Here is a 22,345-nt window from a genome sequence, read left to right on the forward strand (position 1 = left end):
GAATACAAGAGCTTGGTCCCATACTGTGGAAGCCCCTGGTCCTTACCTGTAGCCTTTCCCAGACTGAGCATTTGTGCATCTTTCACCCACACAGGCACCAGTCCTAACAACCTCACAACTACACTTTGGTTAACCCAGACCTTGGCACAGGTGTGGGTGCAGCCGCCGCCTTTTGCCTCCAAGCCTGGGCTCAGCTGCACGTGCGGGGCAGCGCCAGCCTGGGCCAGCAGGTGCCACAGCTCGGGCAGGTCCTGGCTCGGCGTCCGTGGTGTGGGGTGAAGCCACCACACTGGTGGCCAGCCAAGGCTGCAGAGCCACTCTGCTCCATGTGATCTGCTCTTGGATACAGATGGGATTTACACGGGGTGTGAACACCAACCAGCCCAGGTGAGTTCTCTAGCCATGGCCTCATATTTGAGTCCCATGTAGTTTCTGCAGAAAACCATTAATATTAGAAACAAGGGCCATCCCTTGGGTTTGATTCTTCTCAGTGAGCAGAACTTAAAGCCAGGGGAGTCTGATCCCTACAGGGAGCAATGCCATCCCTTTTGTTCAAAGGCTGCTGGTGAGTTTCAGCCTAGAAATATTTCTGAGCTGCCACAGATTTGTGATCCACCACCACATTCAGGGAGCCCCAGGGCTGTATTTCTTTGGTGGTGCTGGGTTGTTTGTAGTCTCCTCACTCTTCCCCAGCTCAGCCCCTGTGCTGGGGTGGCAGCAGTCACGTGGGGGTCTGGCACCCACAGAGCTGCGGTGACATCACTTTCCCAAGCTCATGTTTCCTCAACTCCTCCTTTGTTGTTTTTTTCCCTTTGCAGGGAGGAAACTAGAATTGCTGCCTGGAGGTGGGTGACATTTTTGTCAGATGTCCAAGAGCAGAAGTGAGGGACCTGGATGTGGGCCCATCATGGAACTCTGAGCCAGGATGTGGGGCATGAGCTCCACAGCCCAGCTGGGCACTGCTGGGACTTGGCTCATCGCCCCAGACTTCACCTTTCCTGACCTGGACAGAGAAGGAGGTAAAGCCATACTGTGCAGGGGACCCAGGCCATTTCTTCTCCAAGCAGTCAGAGAATCGGCAAGAGCAGTGGTATTCCAGACCTGCTTTGGAAACCGATTGAGGGCGTGAAATCACCAAGTTCATTACCACAGGATGCTGAGGAGGCCAAGTATGCAAATGAATTGGAGAGGGACGAGGTCTGTCAGTGGAGGTAGATTCATTAGAGCTATTAAGGTACTTCCGTCCGGATGCAAACCCTTTCCCAGGAAGTCCCCAAACTGCCCGCCAGCAGCTGGGAGGGACGTCGGGAAGCACATCTTGTTTCTCCTGCTCTTCCCGTGAGTAGTGTTACAGAAGTGCCAGATATGGAAAAATACCCGTGAAGTTCAGAGCTGAAAAGGAAAGAAAAAGAAGCAAAAATTTTTGCTGAGGGTTTCAGCGCTGAAAAGGTCTGCAGCAGTTAGTGAGGGCAAGCTCTAAGGTGGGGAATGGCCGGGGTACTTTCAGGGTGGGGGCAGAGCCCAGAGCCCAGAGCTCGCGGCTCAGCGACCAGCACGGGAAGCAGGCGGGGAAGAAAGCTGGCAAGAAAAGGAGACAGACAGCCGCTGCTGGGACAGGGAGGGCTGCCAGGAACCCAGCGGGGCCAGGCCCGGGGAGCCCAGCCAGGCCCGGAGGCACATTGCTCGCGGCCGTGGGTGCGACGAGGGCAAGATGTGCGAGGGTGGCTGTGCTGGGGGAGCACGGTGGTGCAGGGAGCTGGACCCCAGCCACCCGCCGGGCCCCGGCCAGCAGCGGGGTTGAGCTCAGGGCAGAGGGTACTCCAGCATCGGGGTGATGTGGGCAGGGGATCCCCCTTTCTGCAGGGTGGCCGTCCCCGATGTGGACAGGTTAGGGAGAATCCCGTCCCCAGGGTGACTGCAGTAGGCGCACCCCGTCCCCAGGGTAATCAGGACAGGGGACCTGGGGGTGACAAGGGTAAGGGACACCCCTCCCCCCAGGTGACAGGAACGGGGCACATCCACCCCGGGCGGCCACGGGGGCAGCGATATCCCCTCCCCAGGCGGAGAGGGAGCTAGCGGGGATGCCGCGGGGCGAGCGGCCGGGGGCGGTACCCGTCCCGCCGGGCCCGGGGCCGGTCCCCGCCCGCCCCCGCCCCGCCCCGGCCGCTCCCGCTCCCGCCCTCGGCCCGGGGCTGCGGCGGGCAGCGCTGCCCGGCGCCGCGGAGCAGCCCGAGAGTCCCGGGCCCGGGGCTGTGTCCAGGCTGCAGCCCAGGAGTCCGGCGGCACGGTGAGGGACGGCGGGGACCGGGCGGGACGGGCCGGGCCGGGCGGGCCCGGCGGCGGCGGGGGGGAGCTCGTCCCGGTGGCGGCCCCCGCAGGGCCCCGCACCCGCCGCCGCCCGTGGCCCCCGACGGGCCGCGCTGGAGCCCCGCACACGCGGCGGGACTGCGGCGGGACAGGGCGGCCCCGGCATCCGCGGCCCCGGGGCTCCGCCCGAGCGGCCCCGGCGGCAGGAGCGGGAGGGAAGCGTGGCCGGGGCCGGGCTGGAACTGCCCCCCTCCGGCTGGCGGCGGCGGGGGTTCCCCGAGGTCCCCTGGGCTGGGGACGGGCTGTCGCCCCGACGTGCGGGTGCCTGGAATGTGCTGCTGGCACCCCGGGGCGCTGGGGATCCCCGGGGTGCCGGGAGCCCCTAAGGTTGGGGATGCTGGTGGACTCCCAGGGAGCTGTGGAATGGTGGGGCTGGGGCTTCTGGGGACTCCCTGGGGTCCTGGGGACCTCTTCAGGCTGGGCGTGCTGTGGGTTCCCCGGGTGGTGGGACGTGGCACCCCCGGCTGCTGCAGGCCCCTCTGGGGTGCTGAAGGGCACGGGAGTGCTGCGGGGCTCGGGTGCTCCGGCGTGCAGTGGAGATCCCACCGTGGGGCTGTGCACGGTGCTGTGTGTGTACCCCGGCTGTACCTGGGCTCCCCGCTTGTAAATTTAGTTTGATCTCCAAACCCCTCCTCACAGCTGGACAAGCCCAGGCCATCGCTATTGATGCGTGTGTTGTCAGCAGCCCCGAGGGAATCGGGAGGTGTTGGTGGACGGTGCTGCTGGGCAGCTGTGGTGAGGGTGCGAGGAAAGGGTTTGATGTTCTCTAGTGAAGCTGTAGGAAGCCTATAGTGCTGTAGGTGTGAGGGGACTGGTAGAGCTGATCCCCACGTGGGTAAGTCTGTGTGTGGACTCTACACCTGTTGTGTGTGAGCTCAGGGAGGTCCCTGAGGGGCTGGAGTGGGTGCAGAGCCTGGGCAGCCCCTTTGGCCTCCCAGCCAACCAGGCCATTGATGACGACAACTCCAGAAATAACAGTCCAACCCTGAAATTAGGCTGTTGAGATGATCATTTCCCTTTCTCTCCCTGGGTCAGCGTTGTGCATCCACCCACCTGGATCCAGCTCCTCCAGGAGGAGTTCCAGCATAGACAGCATGGCCACAGTGGCCTGGGCAGATAGGCACAGGCCGTCCCATCCAGCCCCTGCAGCAGGGGACAGGGACAGGAAGGTGTCGTGAGCCCTGGTTACCTCCTGCTGCACCCAGCCACAGTGCTGGCAGGTTGCACTGCAGGTGACAAGCACATGTGACAGCTGACTGTGCGAGGAGCCCGAATCCTGGCAGGCTGCTGGCAGTGGAGGAAGCTGTGTGCTTGCTCAGTGGTTTCCCTTTAACTTTGGAACAGCCTCAGTTCCAAGCTTCAGGGCTTATCGCCTGCTCAGCTACGAGGGAAGCATGCCTGGCTGAGATAAATCAAGTTGTGCTGGCCAGGGTTGCTCTGGACTCTGTTGTTCTCACATTCCTCATGACCTCAGTATTTTGGCTCAGGAGGAGAACCAGGGAGAACCCTGTCTGTGTCCAGCCCTGGCCCTGCTGGTGAAGCAGCTCTGGCTACCCTGCAGCAGGTGGTTGAACTGGGCTGAGGGCTGCTACAGCGGTGGCCCCGGGGGAGGAAAAGGGCCCAAAGGTCTCAAGCTTTAGGAACAGCTCTCCCAGAGCTCTCCTCTGCCAGTCCAGGAGCTTCGGAACCCCAAGGGGAAATCGCCCCATGAGGCCAGGGGTCACAAGGTGCTGCCTGCAGCTAGGGCTGGGGCATGAGGCCTGGGTGATGCCTCAGCTGTGCCAAGGTGCCCAGCCTCTCTCATCCCTGACATGACTTCTGACCATAATCAAGCAGAGCAGCTCCAGTTTCGGCCCCAAGTTTCTCACTGGTACAACAGCACGAGGGGAAGATACAGGTGTGAGCCCAGGGCAAAGCATAGCCCTGCCTCCACAGGGGTGGTTGGGTGCATCCTCCTCCTCCTTGCCAAGCCTCCCTACCAGTCCTTTGCTTGTACCATCCTGCTTTTCTGTTGAAACACCAGTGCTAGAAACAACGTTTTCATTGCTTCCAAAGAGAGTTGGGATCATGTAAGTGCTCCCCCCAGGGGTCCATGTGCCCAGACCCTTCAGCAACCTGCACCAGTGCCCAGGGGAGCAGCTGAAGCTGCTGAAAATCAGCCTTTGGCCCCAGAGTGGCTGGTATAATTGGCCCCAGCAAGACTTCAGCCCACGTTGAGTGTGGCTGCCTGAGCGGTGCCATGGTTGTGGCAGCCAGGTCCGGCTGGTGGTGACAGTGCCTGGGCCACGGGTGTGGGGACTCAACCTGCTGCACACTGGGACCACCTGCCCCCACTTGTCCAATCCCGCCCCACACCTCTTCCCCAGTCCAGGGACAGTTTGCACAGCCCGAGGAGCCTGGGGAGTGTTTGCACCTTGCAGGGGCGTTTGAACATCCTGGGGTCCCTGGAGCCAGTTGGACATGGTTGGTAGCTGACAGGTCCCATCACCATTTTTGGAGCTGGATGAAGATAGAAACTCATGCCCTGGTCCAGCCAATCCTGTCAGACCAAAAGAAATGGGGTCTGGAAGCAGTGGGAGGATGTCCCCCACAGTCGGGATGCAGCTGCTGACATTGGCTGAAGGGGACATGGGGGATGGCAGGTGACAAGCAGCCTGTCCTCAGCTCAGTGGAGGGGACACCAGTGCAGTGCTGGTGCAAAGGGCACCTTTGCTGCTGGAGTGGTGTAGGAGGTTTCCAGGCCTTGGCAGAGGAGGCTTTTCCTGTCCCCAGGCAGGACAATACCCAGGCTGGGCGGCGGAAGGGAGCTGCCGGCCACTTCCCCCCGAGGAAACGCTCCCGCTGGCTCTGGCTCCTGTTGCTCTCTCTTCCTCTTTGATTTACAACGTGTGTGGAGCCCAGCGGGAAGTTTGTCCTGGCCCCAGCACTGTTTAATTACCTGCAGTAAGGGCCATGCAGAGAAGGAAGCCAAACTCTTCCCAGGGTGGGAGGGATTAGAGGAGGTGGGGGGGATGTGTGGGACCCTCCTGGGCATGAGGCCAGCAGCTTGGGAATGGTGGATGCCAGCATGGAGCCGGGATGTTCCCAGGGAAGGTGGAATGGGTGCCTGCTCAAAGGTGGGATGATTCCGAGGGAGGTGGAATTTGGGATTTGCATCGGCTGTGGGTGGTTTGGCAGAGGAGTGGGAGAGCCCTAAAAATCTATCCTGGTGGCTAGTGGGAAATGTCTTACCTCTGAGCAGTTGGACTCGGTGCCCAGCCCGAGCCTGGCCGGGCACTGCCTCAGCTGCTCTGCCGGCTCCATGGGGCCAGGGGGACCGAGGGCTGGCAGCTGCAGCGCCAGGGCCAGGGAGTGGCTGCAGCATCAGCGTGAGGGGCAGACGTGGGCGTTTCTCTGCAGCCAAGGCCACATCCTGCACCGTCCCTGGGCAGCTCTGAGCCTCAGCTTCCCTGAGGGCTGTGCCCAAGCCACCATTCCTCTGTGGCATTCCTCCTCTCCTGCTTTCCTCTGAAAATAGCCCAGTGCCAAATGCTTTGCCCACTAACAGCTGCTCAGCCCCATGGGCACAGTCATCAGAACTCTAGTGCCACGCACAGCAGTAATGGGTGCTCCCAAGGTGCTGTTGTCCCATCCTGCTCCTGCCAGGAGCACTTCACACCTGGGCCCCAGCATCCAGATGCTGCCAGATGTTGCAGCAGGTCCTAGCTCAGTGCTCACAGCTGGTCGCACCCCCAGCCATGAGCTCACTTCTGGACCACAGCCATACCCTCTTGGCCCTCCTCAAGTGTGTCCATGCCTGGCTCCTGGGAAACCCAGGCTCCCATTTCATTCCCCTCTGCTTTATCCCACATTATGGAGAGAGGAAAGCAGTCAGGTCCCTCCCGGGGGTCATTGGCCTCTCAGGACACCCCTGAGGCCTTGTGGGGCACCCTGAGTGGAAGAATGGGCATCACACCCCTCACTGACAGGTACTGGCAGCTCCCTGCTCTCACATGCCTTTGCCAAAGCATCGTTTCCCTTTATCCAAAGCAAACTTCACGCTGAGTATTGCACCTATACAGGTTTCAGCCTCTTTTTATTCCTGGCCTCCTCCCACTGTATGGCCAAGCTCCAACTCGTGACCCTTGGAGCTGGCAGCACAGCCATCCCAGCTGAGCTGTGGAGCATTCCTTAAATGTACAAACAATCCTGGCCCCACAGGCAGCACCACGCTCGCCTAGCTCCAGTGTCAGCCCTGGGCTGGGGGAGGCCAGGGGACCTGGCAAATGGCAGGGGGCAGCCACGGGGCTCTCCCCAGTCAAGGGTCAGGGCTGTGTGGCTGCCTGGGACTCACCAGCCCTGGGGTCACTGGATGTGGTCTCATTGCAGGTTGATGGTCTTCTGGTCAGCAGCATTCTGGGAGGAAGATGGCTCAGCCAGCACCCCTGAATCAGAACCTCCCAGGTAAAAAGACCAGGGTTGTCACCAGGTAGTGACAGTGGAAGGGGTGCAAGGGGGGTGGCAGGGCTGAGCTGTCCTGTCCCATCACAGTGGAGTTCCTCACTCCAGCACCAACCCTGACATGGACTGTGTGCCCTGTGATACCCTATGGCACCGAGGGTGCTGGAGACAGACACATTGCACATCATGGAGGAGATGGGCCTGCAGGCTGTAAATTCCAGTATAACCCACTTAGAAAAGCCATCCTGTCTCCACTAACCGTCCCTTCTCTTGCAGATCTTGGGGGCCCATTCTTGTACCGGGACCAGGACGATGGAGAGAAGAGTTCATATTCTGTGGAAACCCCTTATGGCTTCCTGCTGGACCTTGATTTCCTGAAATATGTTGATGATATTGAAAGTGGCCAAACACTCAAGAAAGTGCCACTGCCTCGCAGGGTGAAAGGGTCCCGTCCAACGCCCAGCACCCTGCGCAGCCCCAGCAGCCACACCAGCGCCTGGACCTCCACCGAGTCCCTCACCTCCACGGCCAGCGAGGAGGGCAGGACTGCGCTGCTGCTGTCCCCGCACAGCCGAGCACCCCTGGAACCCGTGAGCAAGCCAACCTCCCACCCCATCTCGCCGCCGCCAGTGCGGCTGCTCCCACCTCCCACCCGCAGGTGCTTCGTGCCAAACCCACGGGTGGAGAAGACCTTGCTGGAGACAAGCAGGAGGCTGGAGCAGGAGCAGGGCCGTTTGCAGGATGGTGGCGGTCCCTCCCACATGGGCTTGCCAGGTGCCCTGGGCCAGCCACCCCACTGGGTGCCAGTGGGCGCTGAGGGCCAGGCAGGCCGGGGCCGGGTGAGCCCTGGCAGCTCGGGGCGCAGCACTCCAGCTGCAGGGCTCGGCACAGCCCCACTGCAGCACGTGCGGGAACAGATGGCTGCAGCCCTGCGGCAGCTCCGGGACCTGGAGGAGCAGGTGAAAACCATCCCACTCCTGGAGATGCAGATCTGCGAGTTGAAGAGGGAGAAGGCCAAGTTGCTGGAGAAGCTGTCAGCAGAGCCTGGCGAGGCATTGTATCACCCCTCTGGCTCTGAGGCAGGGACAGGGGGTGAGGACGCACCCCGCACAGGTCCAGAAAGCGAAGCGGAGCCCGTGAAGGGGCGAATGAGCAAAATTGCAGAGCTGAGGAAGCTGACAGAGAAGCTGGCTGTGCCAGAGCGGAACATCAGGGCTTGGCCAGGCAAGAGCCCCAGGGTGGCTGAGAGGCCATGCCGCTCTGTGGCAGTGGGGGAGGATCGGGCCATGACAGATGCCGTCTTCTACTACCGGTCGCTGCAGGAGAGTGGGGATGCGCCAGACGGCAGCACACGGGGACGCAGGGATGTGGCTGTCTGGGTGATAGAGTCCTCGCTGGGGCTGGCCACTGAGGCAGAGCGGGAGCTGGAGCTGCTGCAGCAGACGGTGGGGCACCAGAAGGAGGTAATCACCCTGATGGAGGGGCACCTGCAGGAGGCCACGCGGGAGCTGGAGGAGCTGCGGCTGGAGGTGTGCGCCCGCCGGCCCCGTGGGCAGGCGGACAAAGAGGTGATGGCCGTGCCGCAGGTGGCCGAGGCACTGGTGGAGGCTGTGGTAGTGACACAGAGCCGGGCAGCTGGCGACCCCCCAAAGATGGCAGAGGCAGGCGTGGAGTGCTGCCCCCCAACCTCCTGCGTTGCCGTGGGCTGCCGCCCCGACGGGCGGGACGTGGCAGTCGGACCCGATTCAGCTGCCAGCTGCGATGACAAGGGCAGCCAGACAGATGTGGGCAGCATTGTCCTGGCAGGAGAGGAGAAGGAGCCTGGTGTGGGTGAGGTGATGGAGCCTGGCCTGGATGATGGCCTGAGCAGCCCCTCAGTGCCGGGTACAGGAGCAACGGGGGCGATGTGCCCAGACAGCCAAGGCCCTGGGCCGGCTGTGCTGGAGACAACACATGACAACGGGGACCCAGCCCCAGCACAGGACAGTGGAGCTGCCCCAAGCCCTGCAACCGGTGAGTGTCACCAGGGATGATGTCAGGGTCGGGGTTGAAATGTTCCTGCAGGAACAGAGAGGATGGCCTTGTTGGGGACAGTGCCTGCAGGGCCAATGCTACCCAGTGCTCCAGCAGTTGCCCATGTCCCTTCCATGCCTGCCCTTGAGTCTAGTGGGTTTGGGGTGCTTGGCTAGCTCCAGGAGAGACTGTTTACAAGAGCATGTAGTGACAAGACAAGGGGGAGTGGTTTCAAAACATAGGTTTAGATTAGATATTAGGAAAAATTCCTTACTATGAAGTGGTGATGCCCTAGCACAGGTTACCTAGAGAACTTGTGGATGTCCCATCCCTGGAAGTGTTTAAGACCAGGTTGGATGGAGCTCTGAGCAACCTGGTCTAGTGAAAGGTGTCCCTGATCATGGCAGTGGAGTTGAAATGAGATGATCTTTAAGGTCTCACCCAGACCATTCCATGATTCTAAAATTCTATGATTCTTGTTCACTGGCCCTTGAGATTCATCTCTTTCCCTGCAGGAGCCCTGAAGTCCATAATGAAGAAGCGAGATGGTCCTCCCCGGAGCGAGGCAGAGGGCAGCAAGAAGAGCCTGCAGTTTGTGGGCGTGCTGAACGGGGAGTACGTGCTCAGGGGCTCCTGCCACCCCCATGAGCCAATCCTGGTCCCCTGCATCCCTGTCCTGGGCTAGGGCCAGTGGCAGGGCCTGAAGGGGGCCAGACTGGTACTGTGCTGCCATTGAGCATCCTCCCTCTGTGCAGGTATGAGAGCACATCCAGTGAGGAGGAAGAAGAAGCAAACAGCTCCTCTGAGAAGGCTTCTGCCGACAGCTCTGACAGTTCAGAGCAGGGAGACACCGAAACCTCAGAGGAAGAGGCTGAGGAAGGCACGTGCGAGCCCAGACTGGAGTACAAGGGGACTGATGTGAGCCTGCTGGAGCCCCCTGAGGTGAAGGAAAAGTAAGTGCCAGCGGAGAAGGCTCCCTGCTCCCTGGCCCTACTCAGCTGGGAGCCATGGCACTGGCCCTGCCAGCTTGGGGCATCTGTCCCAGTTTCAGTGCTGCCAGTGGGAAAAACCCATTCAGCTGCAGAGACCATTCATCAGGAAACAATCCTTCCAATTTCTTGGGTCTGCTAAGGAAAGGATGAGAGGCCCCAGATGCTTCTTTGCTGCAGAAGATAGTTTAGAGGGGGACAAAAAAACCAACAGCCTTCAATAGCATTTTTCAACAAAAGGAAAAAATGTGGCCTAAGAATGGGCGACTCGTGCCCGAGCACATCCCTATAAGGCTCTGTTCTATGGTGGTTTGCAGAGGCGGAGCAGCCAGGGTGCAGCCATCGGGCTGGAGGTTGCACTCTGGGGACCTTGCAGAGAGTTACGGGCACTGGGGACCTCACGGCTTTGGTGGGGTGATGCAGCCCCACACCACGGACATCCTCATGCTCTCAACAGGTTCGAGCTGAGCCCCAGGATGAGGGAGGCCTGCCTCATTGTCAAGACCCACCTGGGCCACCCGGGTGCTGCCAAGAGCAAAGAGGTGGTGAGTGGAATGCTGGGGTGGGATGGCTTGCCCAGCCCCTGCCAACATCCCCAGATCTGGCCATACTCAGAGAGGGGCCAGCAAAGCCTGGTTCAGCACCTTCCCCCAAAATACAGCCCTTTGCTCCAGGTTTTGTCCAGAAACCCCAAAACCCATGTGGACTCAGCTCAGGCTATGCCCAGCATGGGTTTGGGCAGTTCAGGGTCCTGCCTTCACCCACCCCCTCTGGAGCAGGGATTCTGCTCCCTGCCACCTGGGCTGGCAGCAGAGGGTGGGTGCCAGGGTGTGAGGGCATGCAAAGGCTTAGGGGGAGCTCAGCCTCTCTCTGCCCACAGCTCGCCAGCAGCAGCCTGGTCCTTCAGGAGTGGTTCCGTCTGTCCAGCCAAAAGTCGTCCGTCCCTGACACGGTTGCCAACCATCTCCTGGCCTTTGCCGAGGTCTCACCAGCTCTCCTGGCCCACGTGGTGAACCTGGCAGACGGGAATGGCAACACAGCTCTGCACTACAGCGTCTCTCACTCCAACTTCCACATTGTGTGGCTGCTGCTGGATACGGGTCAGTGCCTCCCAGCCCCAGAAACATCCCCTGGCCACCATCCCACTGTACCCCAGGTCATGTCCTGGCCCTGTCAGCACACAGGAAAGGCATTGGCAGCAGAGGGGCAAGGAGAGCTGCCCTGGGCTGTGTCTGTTCATAGGTGTGGGGGGCAGAAGTCACCCCAGCCCATTTGGGAGCCCAGATTTCATGGGGGAGACCCATCAGCAGTTCTGTGCCTGTGGGAAGGTTCACAGCGCCCTGGGCAGGACTGGGAGGGGGAGCCAGGCGCATGGCTTGGTCCATGTCTCCCACCAGCCCTGCAGCATCCTGAGCCCCCTCTGCCCACTCCCACAGGGATCTGTAACGTGGACCACCAGAACAAAGCTGGGTACACCGCCCTGATGCTGGCAGCACTGGCAGCCGTTGAGCAGGAGGAGGACATGAATGTGGTCAGGAGACTTTTCAGCATGGGCAACGTCAATGCCAAGGCCAGCCAGGTTGGTACGGTGTGAGGGCCACCACATCTTGACCCTCCCCACCCCCGGGCAGATGCCAGAGCCACGCTCAGCTCTTCCAAGGGCAGGACAACGGCTCCAAAATCTGGAGGCATCAGTGCATGGGGAGGGCATCACCTTAGGAGCTCCTCCTGCCTGGCAGCAGGGATGTCACAGCAGTGGTCCTGTGGTGTGGGGACAAGTGGGTAGCACAGTGGGGGCGGGGGTGGCCTGGCAGCGTCCCTTCCTTGCAGGCTGGCCAGACGGCGCTGATGTTGGCTGTCAGCCACGGCCGGCAGGAGATGGTGGAAGCCCTGCTCGCCTGCGGGGCCGACGTGAACCTGCAGGATGAGGAGGGCTCGACCGCGCTGATGTGTGCCTGTGAGCACGGCCGCCTGGAGACTGTGAAGCTGCTGCTGGCTCAGCCCACCTGCGACATCTCCATCGTGGACAGTGTAAGGTTTTGCCCCTGGGCCTAGGCAGCCCATGCTATGTCCCATCCCCAGTCCCCTTTCTGCACGCTCTCCCTTACATTCTAGGATGGTAACAATGCTGCTGCCATCGCACTGGAGGCCGGTCACAGTGACATCGCTGCGCTCCTCTATGAACACCTCAACAGCACGAAGGCGCAGGTCCCCGTGAGTACCACACTACTCCCCACGGGAGGGGAAAGGGCTGAGACACAGACATGTGTCTCCGGGAAGAGGCTGCAGGAGCAAGAGCAGAGCAGTTCAGGTGCCACGTGCTCAGAACAGCCCTGCTGGCCCTGACCAGGTGTCACTGGAGGGGTCTCAGGCGACTACTCTCTCTGCAGCAGGGGACTTCACCAACAGCCACAAAGAGCCCTGGGAGTCCAAAGAAACCAAACTAGAGTGACTGGGATCCAGCCAGGGGCCACCATCAGCACTGGGCTGTGATTCACATCCCCTCACCTGCCACCTCTCTCTGCCAAACCGCTCTCTGCAGCTTTAGTCCTGTCAAAAGCACCATCCCTGGGCCTTCCTCGCCCGTCTCCTCCACTGGATGCAGCCCACACGCGGCCACCTCACCACCAAGTGACCTCAGGGTGGGACATGCAGTGAGCAGAAGCCACCCCATCCCCTTTGCTCCCTGCCACAACCACCATAGCTGTGCCACTTCTGAGCCTTCAGCAAGGAGGAAGAGCAGAGAACCAACCCAGCAGAAACAGCACCTGGTTTGTGCTCTCTGGCAGCTCCAAGAAGGCAGCAGTACCAGTGACATGGAGCCAGGAGGGCAAGTGAGGGGTCCTGGCCCCAGCAGGGACACTGTGCTCTGCAGGCACATCCTGTACAGCAGTGGGAGAGGGAATTCTGTGTTGGACAGGGGCTGGGAGTATTTCCAGACTCAAATACTTGCCCTTCTTTTCTGGCATTTCCTTTCCTGGCTGATATCTGATTTTTTTTTTTCTCTTCTCAAGCACATGCATACAAAGCAAAAAAACAATATTGCTAGGCCAAGGGATGAAGTTCAACATGAAATCACTTGGGATTTGATTTGCTCAATGGGAGCAAAACCTCTAAGCAGTTGGCCTTGCAGCCAAGTGACAAAAGGGGCTGAGGATGCATTTGGGGACTAAGTCTGCCTATCTTATAACCCACAAGGGGAGCAGGTCTTTCTCCCAAGGAAGAGACCAATTACCTCCTAAACATTTCCCCAATTAGCCAGTCCCACAGACTGTGCAGACAGCCAGAGCCTACAGCCAAGTCCCTCTCTGCCCACTTTCCATCCCAAAGGGGAGGAGCAGCTGAAGATAGCACCAGGAAAAAACACATGGGCCAGAAGAGCTCAGAGCACACACGTGGAGGCTGCAAAGGGAACACGTATGTCAGAGAATGTGTCTGTGCAAGTGTATGAGCACCATGTGGGGTGGGAACAGGGTTGAGGACAAGGACCAGAAGGAAGAGGGGTTTTGCATGGGAACGCAGCTCTGCTCTGAGCCCTTCACAAAGGTAGTGTGTTATGTCCCCCATCCCTGCTCCTTGGCCCAGCCTCCCCATTTCTGCCCCTGCCTGACCTGCTCTGAATTGGGGAGCCCCACAACCCTCCCCAGAAACTTGCTCTCAGCTTTGCACTGGAGTTGATATACAGCGCTCGCTGCCACTCCCTAATACACTACTCTGTTTACTGGTATTTTAATACTGATGTTTATTTTTAAGATATAAATAAAATTTAAAGTTATTTTGAAGTATTACAGTGACATCTGCAGTCTCCTGCCTTCTTGTCTGGCTCACAAGCCCTACGGCAGAGGCACAGCCCCCGACCTGAGCGGGTAACCCCACATTCCAAGTCATTCACTGCAAGTTTATGCACTGGCTACATCCCTCGGTCTGGTTTTCTTCCTGCTGAAGTGGCCCCAGGCAGCTGCAGCAGTGTCTTTGCCCATTTCTTTCTGCAGCCCTGCACCACCCCTGGTTCTCTGTGGTGCTGATATTACCAGACCAAGTGTGAGGATGCAAATTGCCTCCCTCCTCAGGTGGACAGGGACCAGGCTGACCCCTGGGATACTCCAGAAGCTCTCTAAGCCACTCCATCCAAGTCACCCAGCACTGAGGGCTGGCAGGGGCCAGAGCAAACACTCTTGGGTCACTGATGAAGCTGCGGGGGAATGAACAGCAGCCACAGAACTGAACTCTGAGAGGACTTCTGACACACGACTAGTTCTGAGCTCTGCTACATGACAGGAGCCAGGGAGGACAGCCTTGTGCTAATTCTCTGGAACTGAAACCCCCAAAGAATCACAAACTACATCAAGCAACAGCACAAACACAAGGGCTTTCTCCATGGCACAAACTCCTCACCTCATGTTGGCCATGAGCTGCCCAGGGCACGACCAAAACCGGCAGAAAGGACAAATCCCACAAACACTCTAACATCAGCCCTGCAACAATCCTCAGTGCCCGCTCCAGTTCAACATAATGCATATCTGCCCCAGCAGTGCTCTGCTCAGCTTTAGGACACCCAAATCCTCAGTCACACCTGCCTCTAAATTGCCTCAGTCAAGCTCAGGACACTGTAGACAAAACCCACTCCCATCAGAGACCATACATGAGAGGCTGCAGATCTGACTGCCCAAACACATGACAAACCTGGACCACTCTCTAAGCAGATATAAAATGCCAATCCTCAAAAACCTGCCCTTGAACCAGCACAGTTTTAAGGCTCATTCTAAACTTTTCAGCCCTACTTTTGATTTATGTAATATTCTAAAACAACACATCTTCCTAACTGATTCTGTGGTGGAAGGGAAAGCCAAAGAAATTGAGATGGAGGAGTCAGCAGGAGTGACAAGCACTTGCTCCCTGTGGGTGACTGCCAGGAAGGACAGCAAGTAGGTGTATTTATGGCAGCATTCACTGAGCACTTTACTGACAACAGACAGATAGAAGCAGCAGACTGTTGCTTTGAAGCTGGTACCAAGCTTGGCCTTTAACTTGTGATTTAATGCCACTGAGGTCCAGTAAGTTTCCAGTGCCACTTCACCATCACATACAGAAAACTGGAAGGTCAGGATTAAGGCTACTGTAATCAAAACAGTTATTTTTGTTGTGACAGGTCAACAAAGATGCAATAACAGTGATATTACAATGAAGACACTATGTGTAACCCCAGTAACAAGCAGGACATGTTGCTACTGAACCCGAGGAAAGCAGCAGGTGCTCAGGTGTGAGACAAACCAGAGGTGTCGGGTGGCGCTCGATGAGTGAGACCCGGGCAAGGGGCTACTGAAAAAACCCTTTATTGCAGTGACCCGGCCGCCACGCTCCTCCCCACCGGCGCCCCACGGCCGAACGAGCTGCGCCAGGCTCCATCCCCCGATGGACGATCCGGCCGCAGGGGGGCCGGGTCCAGCTCAGCGCAGCCGCCGGGCCTCGCGCTCCGACTCCAGCAGGGTGAGAACGTCGCCCTCGCGCACCGGCCCCTTCACGTTGCGGATGATGGAGCGGCTCGTGTCGTCCATGAACTCCACACGCACCTGCGGGGCGGGCCCGCGTCAGCCTGGCCGGGCCCGGCCTGAGGCGCCGCGCCCGCCCGGCCCCGCCCGCTCACCTGAGTGCACTGCCCCTGAGAGCCGGTCCGGCCCAAGACCTTGGTGACCTGTGGGGACACAGCGGAGGGTCAGCGCGGTGCCGCGGCCCGGCGCAGCCCCCCCGGCCCCCGTACCCACCCTGGCCAGCTTGATGGGCTGCACGCGGCTGGTGTCCATGGCGGCTCCGGGGCGCAGAAAGGGGCGGCGCAACCCCGCGTCGCTTTATATAGCTCCAAGTCTCGCGAGACCCAGCGTTCCGCGCGCGCGCTCCCGGCGCCCCCCGCGCCCCTGCCCTTCACCGCGGCCAAGATGGCGACGGCAACTCGTCTGATCCAGCGGTTCCGCAACTTCCTGGCGGGGGTAAGAACAACCCCGGGCTCGGGGCTCCTCTGCCCCGCGGGACGCTGCGCTGCGCCCCCGGCTCCGCGGAGCCTCCGGCGCAGGGCGGCAGCTCCGCCTGAGCTGCTCTGGCCTTGCCTTGCAGCGGGACCTCCAGGCGAAGCTGCAGCTGCGCTATGAGGAGATCGCTAAGAGGTGCCGGGGCCGGGCCGGGCCGGGCGGCGGGCGGCGCGCTGAGCCGCCCCCACCCCGGCCCCGCCGCTGACGCTCGGGTCGTTCTCTGCCTAGGACCCAGCCGCCGCCGCGGCTCCCGGTGGGCCCCAGCCACAAGCTCGCCGATAACTATTACTGCAGCCGGGACGGGCGGCGGGAGTCGCTGCCGCCCGTGGTGGTGGTGGCGGCGCAGAGAACCCTGCCCGCGGGGGCACAGGCCGGCAGGTAGGTCAGACGCGGGCGGAGGTGCGCCGCTGCCGCCGTGGAGCGGGGTTAGCCTTGTCCTGATTTGTACCGGGAGTACAGAACGCGCCCAGCGGCAGTGGGACGTTACCCAGATTGGCAGAAGAACGTGGAACTGATGATTTGGGTCTATGTTTGCTTGCAAATAAGTGAGGCGGGAGGAAGTTCACTCACTCTGCTTTGGCGCTACCCCACCTGGAGCATCTGTGGCCAGCTCTGGGGCCTCCAAGAAGGGACCTGTGGCAACGAGTCCAAAGGAAGCCACAGAGATCCTCCGAGGGCTGGAGCCCCTCTGCTCTGGAGCCCGGCTGGGAGAGCTGGGGGTGCTCCCCTGGAGAGGAGAAGGCTCCAGGGAGAGCTCAGAGCCCCTTGCAGGGCCTGAAGGGGCTCCAGGAGAGCTGGAGAGGGACTGGGGACAAGGCCTGGAGGGACAGGACACGGGGAATGGCTCCCACTGCCAGAGGGCAGGGATGGATGGGATATTGGGCAGAAATTCTTGGCTGTAAGGGTGGGCAGGCCCTGGCACAGGTTTCCCAGAGCAGCTGGGGCTACCCCATACCTGGAGGTGTTCAAGGCTGGACAGAGCTTGGAGCCACTTGCAGTGGTGGAAGGTGTCCCTGCCCATGGCAGGGGCTAGAACAAGGTGGGCTTTAAAGTCCCACCCAATCCAAACCATTCTGGGACTCTGATTAACAAACACCTCCAGCACTACTTTGCAGCTTGGACTTCTGATGAAATTCAAGTGTGATTTCCAGAGTGTTGCTAAAGCTTTTTCTTTCTCTTCCTTTCTCTACCCCAGTTCAGGTGGTGCAGTGACAACAGCAGGCAAGAAACCAGTGACACCAGGACCACCAGCTAGGAAGTGGGAAATTTCCAGGGATGAGCCCTACTTGTGAGCAGGGAGCAAGCTGAGGCTGTATGATGGGCACAGGTGGTTCCAGAGCAGCTCTGATGGGGAGGCTGTGCTGGATGGGGCTCCAAGCTGCTGGAGGGAGCTCGTGTCTGGTTAATAAATGTATATAAAGCTGTGATTACTACCCCCCATTTTTTATTTGTATTTTTGTGTATTTTATTTGATTCATTCAAGTTATTGCTGTTCAATACCAGTGTATTTGGTTGGTTGGAATAGTGACATGGGACGGGGGCATTTGTAAGCTGTAGTCAGTCAATGAAGAACAGAGCTGAGTAAAGCACAGCCTTGCTCACAGGGCTCCCCCCGGGCCCAGGTTCTGCGAGACAAGTTCAGCAGCCTGGGGCAGTCGCCCCCTGCCGCGGGCAGTGAGGGAAGACAAGCACACAATCAATATGATTGATAAGCAAGCTCTGATTTATTCAAAGATCCTGTCAGTTTATATAGTTTTCTACAAGCAAAGTCAGCAACAAGCTCTCATTGGTTATTTCATAAAGGGTCATTGTTACATGTTTCTTCTATTTGCGGTTGCAGCTGCAGCCAAGTTCTTCATCTTCCAGCTCAGTACATCTCATTTCACTAGGTACGTCATGTTTCACATCCTGTTCTTGTACAGCTCATATCTCAAGGATATGCCGTCTTTCGCTATCTGTACATGCGATGTGTGCTGTTCCCAGGCCAGGCACAGTGCTCGGTTCTGGGGTCTTAAACAGGGGATCGCTGGAACAATTGTTCCATCGACCCACGGCCCTGCAGCCATTCCCCAACAGCCCCCCAGCGCTAGTGCCGCTGTCCTGCCGCGACTGCACCCTGCTCGCTCCGGCAGAGCGCCTCCGCGGGGACAGCAGCTCACTGCCGACCGCGGTGCCGAGGGATTTCCGGGGAACTGCGGGAGGGCCGGGCTGTTCCTGGAGCTGGGCAGGGGCTCGGCCGGCGCTGGCAGCTCCGTGTGCCGGCTGCAAGGCGGGCTGGCACCGGCACAGCCGCGGCGCCGGTTCCGGGGCTTCGGCAGCGCCGCTCGGGATGGGCGGGGCCCCTCCGTCACGTGGCCTGGCCCCGCCCCGAAGGCCACAGGAGGTGGGCGGGGCTTCCTCAAGGGCGCGCGCCCGCGCCCCGCCCTCGCGAGCACCCCATTGGTGGAAATCGGGGTGGAGCGCACGCGCTTTTCCTGCACGCTCTGCGTTTGTAGCGGCGCAGCGACCCCAGCGAGTCCGTCCGGTGCGGGCCCGCGGCATGGCCGGGCCGCGACTGCTGCCGTCAGGGCTCCCGGTGCTGCTGCTGCTGCCGCTGGCGCTGCCGCTCCCTGCAGGCAGCGGTGAGCTGGGGGAGCGGCCGGGCGGGCGGTGCCCATTGGTTCCCCGCGCACGCCCTGCGCTCTCATTGGTTGGAGCCCTCGCGCGCCCCGCGCGCGGGGTCGCCTCGTGGCGGGGCGCGGGGGGGCTCTCCCCGCCGGGCCCCCCCGCCTCCCCTCACGCTCCCGTTCCCCGCAGCCGCCCCGTCCCGCTGCCGCCCGGACCAGTTCCAGTGCGCGCCCGGCGACCTCTGCTTCCCCCAGGACTGGCGCTGCGACGGCCACCCCGACTGTGAGGACGGCGAGGACGAGCGGGGCTGCGGGACCGCGACCGCGGCGGAGCCGAGTCCCGGCGGCCCCGCGGTGACCCCGCCGAGGAGCTCGGCGGTGCCGCCCACCGGCAGCGCAGGTACGGGGCCCCGGGGTGCGGGCGGGGGCGGCAAGCCGGACCGAAGCCTTTGTTCCCCGCCGTCTCTGGCCGATCCGGGCAGCTGCGGTCACCGCGGGTCACTGTGAGTGCAGGAAGCGCTGCGGAAGGACCCGCACCTTCAGCTTCCTCTGGTGGGAACGACGATGGCGCCCCTCAGGGCTCCCTCGGGAAGGGCCTTTGAAGTACATCCTTCCTCCTTCCAGAGCATGCAATTCCCAGCAGCTGTTTCGAAAATCTCTCCATCGCCCGAGCTCCTCTGAACTCTGGGGAATGGGCAGGCTGAAGGGAAGAGGATGAGGAGGAAGTCTGGGCCACCAGGGCTGGCCAGGAGCTGCAGACACAGTGTCTGGGCTTGTGTCCGGCTGTGTCTGCACCCCAGTACTGTCGGTACCAGAGCCCTGGACATCCTTTATCAGACCCATTGTCTGTCTGGGGTGCTTGGGAAGCTGCTTCTGGCTTCCCTCACCCGGGAGTTTCCAAGGGTGTGTAGAGGAGGGGGATTACTGCAGATGTGAGTGACTGGGTTTGGGTTTGATGCCTGTACCTGTTCAATTGGCAGGCGAGGTGAAGAGCTGCATTTTGGTTGTGCCTGTGGCTTCTCAGTGCCATGAGGACAGGCTGGGATGCTGCAGTTCCAGCTCCAGCTGGAACTTTCCCACCTTTCCCTGTTATGCATTTCCAGTAGAACTTTTTTCCTCCAGTAGCAGCAGATAAGGTTTTGTTTCAATTGAAAAAGGCCTTTTGGTGCTCTTGATGTGAGCTGGGAACTCAGCCAGGTGTAGATTGAAGACTGCTTTGAATGCTGACCGTAAGGTGAGTTGAAAGCCTCATGGACTTGTTTCTCTTTTTTCACAGAGCCTTCAGCTATGCCTGAGCTCTCTGTGCCATCGAGGAGTCAAGGTCACACATGGATCTTGATTGTTGCAGGTATGTGAGATTCAAGAGCGCTGCACGTGGTCTTGGACCTACCCACCTTGGGCTATAAATTGAGTATCCTGATGGGGTCAATTCCAGACCTCTGTTGGGAGCTGCTTTTGCTGCGCTGGGAGGACTAAGGGAGGCCTGCACCAGAGCGTAATTATTGCTCTGCCTTGGATGTGTTGTGCCTTTGGAAAGGTCATTCCATGCAGTCTGGCACTAGCTTACCTCCTCTCCGTCTGTCCCTTGCCCTCGAGGGACACTGCTCATCTCTGCTTGTTGGCTCATGGTGTTGAGCAGCAGTGCCCTGTCCCAAGACCAGGGCAGTGAGTGAATTTCTGCTTGTGCACTCTCCTCTCTAGGGCTCTTGATCATCCTGGTAGCAGCAAGTTCTTTTGCTGTGTGGGGTCTGTCCAAAATAAAACCCAGATCTGACACCTTCAGTCTTGAAAAAGCATCCAGGGAGCAGCTGATGCCTGGCAAGTGCCAGAAAGGCTCCTTGCCCTGAAGGGTAAGTGTTTTGCATCCCCCGTGCTCCATGTGCCTGAGGGAGAAATTCATTCTTGCCTTGTGTTTCTGGCTTCTAGAGCTTTCCCCTTTGGGGGTAGGTTTTCCCAACTTCCCTGATGCCTGCCAACCAGGTGCATGGGGTTTCAGTCTGCCCTGCAGCAGCAGAACTCTCTCCTTTCCTCCCCGCTGTCAAGGACATGGAGCAGTCCTGCTAAGATACTGATCTTCTGGTGTGGGACTTTTTCCTCCACTTTGCATAAATTGAAGTCAAACTAGGTTTCTTCCCAAAGGACTGTCAATAACCAGGTGTTTTTCTGGCTTTGTAACAGGGATCCTTATCCCAAGGTGATAAGGTGAGACTAGCCTGGTCTGTCTCCTGCTCACCACAGATCCTGACTGAATTGGACATCAGCTCTCAAATCTGGGTTGTTACACTGGAATACCAAGAGGACACTCCCTTTGTAAATGGGTCTTAGATTGTGGGACTACCTTGGCTCCAGAAATAGCACAGGACCTTCCCTGCACTGTGACATCAGCCCTCCCAAAGGTGGTAGAAATGTCTTCATTGTTCTGCATGACAGTCATTACTGCTGATGCCCACCACTGTGGCCTTGGACTCGAAGATGTTTTTCTCCTTGAAATGCTAAGTGCTGTTCAACTGTCTCCTTCCACTTCCAGCCAAGAACCTTTTTTCATCTGTCCCATTCTTCCCCCTGGATTTTGTCAGGGAGCGGGAGCTTTCTCACCTATTTCCTAAGGCACTCACTGGCTGCACAGGTCAGACAAATACTCCATGTTTGCACTACTGTTTGATGCTGCTCAGTCCCATGCGCAGGAGGCTTTTACTGACAGTGCCTCCATGGGGGTGACAGTTGCTCTGGCTTTGCTGTGCTGTCACCTGAGCCTGTGTGGGGCAAGGAGCTTCTCGGCCCTGGGCCGGCAGCTCCTTTCACACTCCCTTCCACAACATCTCCATGCTTAGCAGACCTGCTCTGCCCACCCCAATGCCGAATGCTGCATGGGGCTCCTTCTAACACTCTTAATGGCTTCTTCCTTAAAACTGTTCTCCCATGAGTGCTGTCCCTCGAGGGGCCAGTGCTATTCCGTGTTTTCATCAGTGTGTAGAGTGAGATCAGGTGGACACTCAGCCAGTCTGAGGATGAGACCAGGCTGAGGAGTGCAGCTGGAGAGGCGATGTCATCCAGAAGGACCTTCAGGCCCACAGGAACCTCGTGAACTTTGATAATGCCCTGCACTTTTGTTAGGGCAAACCCTGGAGAAGAGATTGCTCTGGAGAGCCTTGTTGTGTCTTGTCTGTGTCTAAAGGGGGATTGTAAGAAAGATGGAGCGGGGCTTTTCACCGAGGCCTGTAAGGACAAGGGACAGCAGGTACAAACTGACAGAGGGTGGGCTTAGGTAGGACACAAAGGAGGGTTTTATGATGCGGCCCTGGCTCAGGTTGCCCAGAGCAGCTGCAACTGCCTCATCCCTGGGACCAAGCTGGTCAGGGCTCTGAGCATCTTGGTCTAGTGGAGGTGTCCCTGGAAATAAGTCATGTCTTTGGCCAGGGCTCCACGTGCCACACAGATAGTGTCTGACCCAAGGACTGAGTGCTGTGTACCTCTCAGAACTGACCGTGCAGGGGTAGGTTAGTGCCCAGTGTCTCTGGTTCAGCGTTGGCCACGTGCACCTTGCACAAGTGATCACTAAAGCGCACCAAGCTGCTGCCTTGGCTGCTGACCTCTGTGCCTTGAAGGTGGGAACTTGACTTGCCAAGCAGACACCAGTCACCAGCCTTGGAGTAGGAGTCTTCCGCTCCTGGATAGCGTGTGAGTGCTGCCATACCCCACAGGAGAAACTTCTATATGTGGTATGGAGTCCCGAGTTATTCCAGGGCTGCTATTTTTAGTACCAAGGAGTCATTTGCAAGGACACACACAACCTGCTGTTTCCATAGGGACAGACAGAGATGGCTGTGGTGACTGACACAGGAGAATAAAGAATGTGAAATTAACAAGTTCTGGAGTTTTTCTTTTTCCTGGATACGTGCATTTGCGT

The 22,345-nt window shown here is 59.2% G+C and overlaps 4 protein-coding genes across 9 annotated transcripts; 3 read left to right on the top strand and 1 right to left on the bottom strand.

The window, feature by feature from the left end:
• Positions 1–1,209: 1,209 nt before the first annotated feature.
• Positions 1,210–13,591, top strand: KANK3 (KN motif and ankyrin repeat domains 3). Of its 6 annotated transcripts, none has more exons than XM_068173877.1 (11): positions 2,156–2,287; positions 6,736–6,810; positions 7,084–8,820; positions 9,336–9,435; positions 9,576–9,773; positions 10,267–10,354; positions 10,690–10,909; positions 11,246–11,388; positions 11,640–11,840; positions 11,925–12,023; positions 12,200–13,591. In XM_068173877.1, exons 2-11 carry the CDS (start codon positions 6,774–6,776, stop codon positions 12,254–12,256), a joined length of 2,880 nt encoding a protein of 959 aa, XP_068029978.1. In that variant the 5' UTR covers positions 2,156–2,287; positions 6,736–6,773; the 3' UTR covers positions 12,257–13,591. The 6 variants fall into 6 exon arrangements, with proteins under 6 accessions (XP_068029977.1, XP_068029978.1, XP_068029979.1 ...); XM_068173878.1 differs by having other exon boundaries at positions 12,203–13,591; XM_068173879.1 differs by having other exon boundaries at positions 11,925–12,017.
• A 1,535-nt stretch (positions 13,592–15,126) lies between these two features.
• Positions 15,127–15,681, bottom strand: RPS28 (ribosomal protein S28). Its single transcript, XM_068173885.1, has 3 exons — positions 15,572–15,681; positions 15,454–15,501; positions 15,127–15,379 (listed from the first exon to the last, which is right to left on the bottom strand). Exons 1-3 carry the CDS (start codon positions 15,608–15,610, stop codon positions 15,257–15,259), a joined length of 210 nt encoding a protein of 69 aa, XP_068029986.1. The 5' UTR covers positions 15,611–15,681; the 3' UTR covers positions 15,127–15,256.
• A 4-nt stretch (positions 15,682–15,685) lies between these two features.
• NDUFA7 (NADH:ubiquinone oxidoreductase subunit A7) lies at positions 15,686–17,271 on the top strand. The gene is made up of 4 exons (XM_068173884.1): positions 15,686–15,793; positions 15,918–15,967; positions 16,061–16,210; positions 17,028–17,271. Exons 1-4 carry the CDS (start codon positions 15,743–15,745, stop codon positions 17,122–17,124), a joined length of 348 nt encoding a protein of 115 aa, XP_068029985.1. The 5' UTR covers positions 15,686–15,742; the 3' UTR covers positions 17,125–17,271.
• Positions 17,272–18,301: 1,030 nt separating this feature from the next.
• CD320 (CD320 molecule) lies at positions 18,302–22,304 on the top strand. Its single transcript, XM_068173883.1, has 5 exons — positions 18,302–18,453; positions 18,629–18,838; positions 19,715–19,786; positions 20,140–20,288; positions 20,617–22,304. Exons 1-4 carry the CDS (start codon positions 18,372–18,374, stop codon positions 20,283–20,285), a joined length of 510 nt encoding a protein of 169 aa, XP_068029984.1. The 5' UTR covers positions 18,302–18,371; the 3' UTR covers positions 20,286–20,288; positions 20,617–22,304.
• Positions 22,305–22,345: the final 41 nt, after the last annotated feature.

Source organism: Anomalospiza imberbis, chromosome 27 (assembly GCF_031753505.1).
Source record: "Anomalospiza imberbis isolate Cuckoo-Finch-1a 21T00152 chromosome 27, ASM3175350v1, whole genome shotgun sequence".
Lineage (NCBI taxonomy): Eukaryota > Metazoa > Chordata > Aves > Passeriformes > Viduidae > Anomalospiza > Anomalospiza imberbis.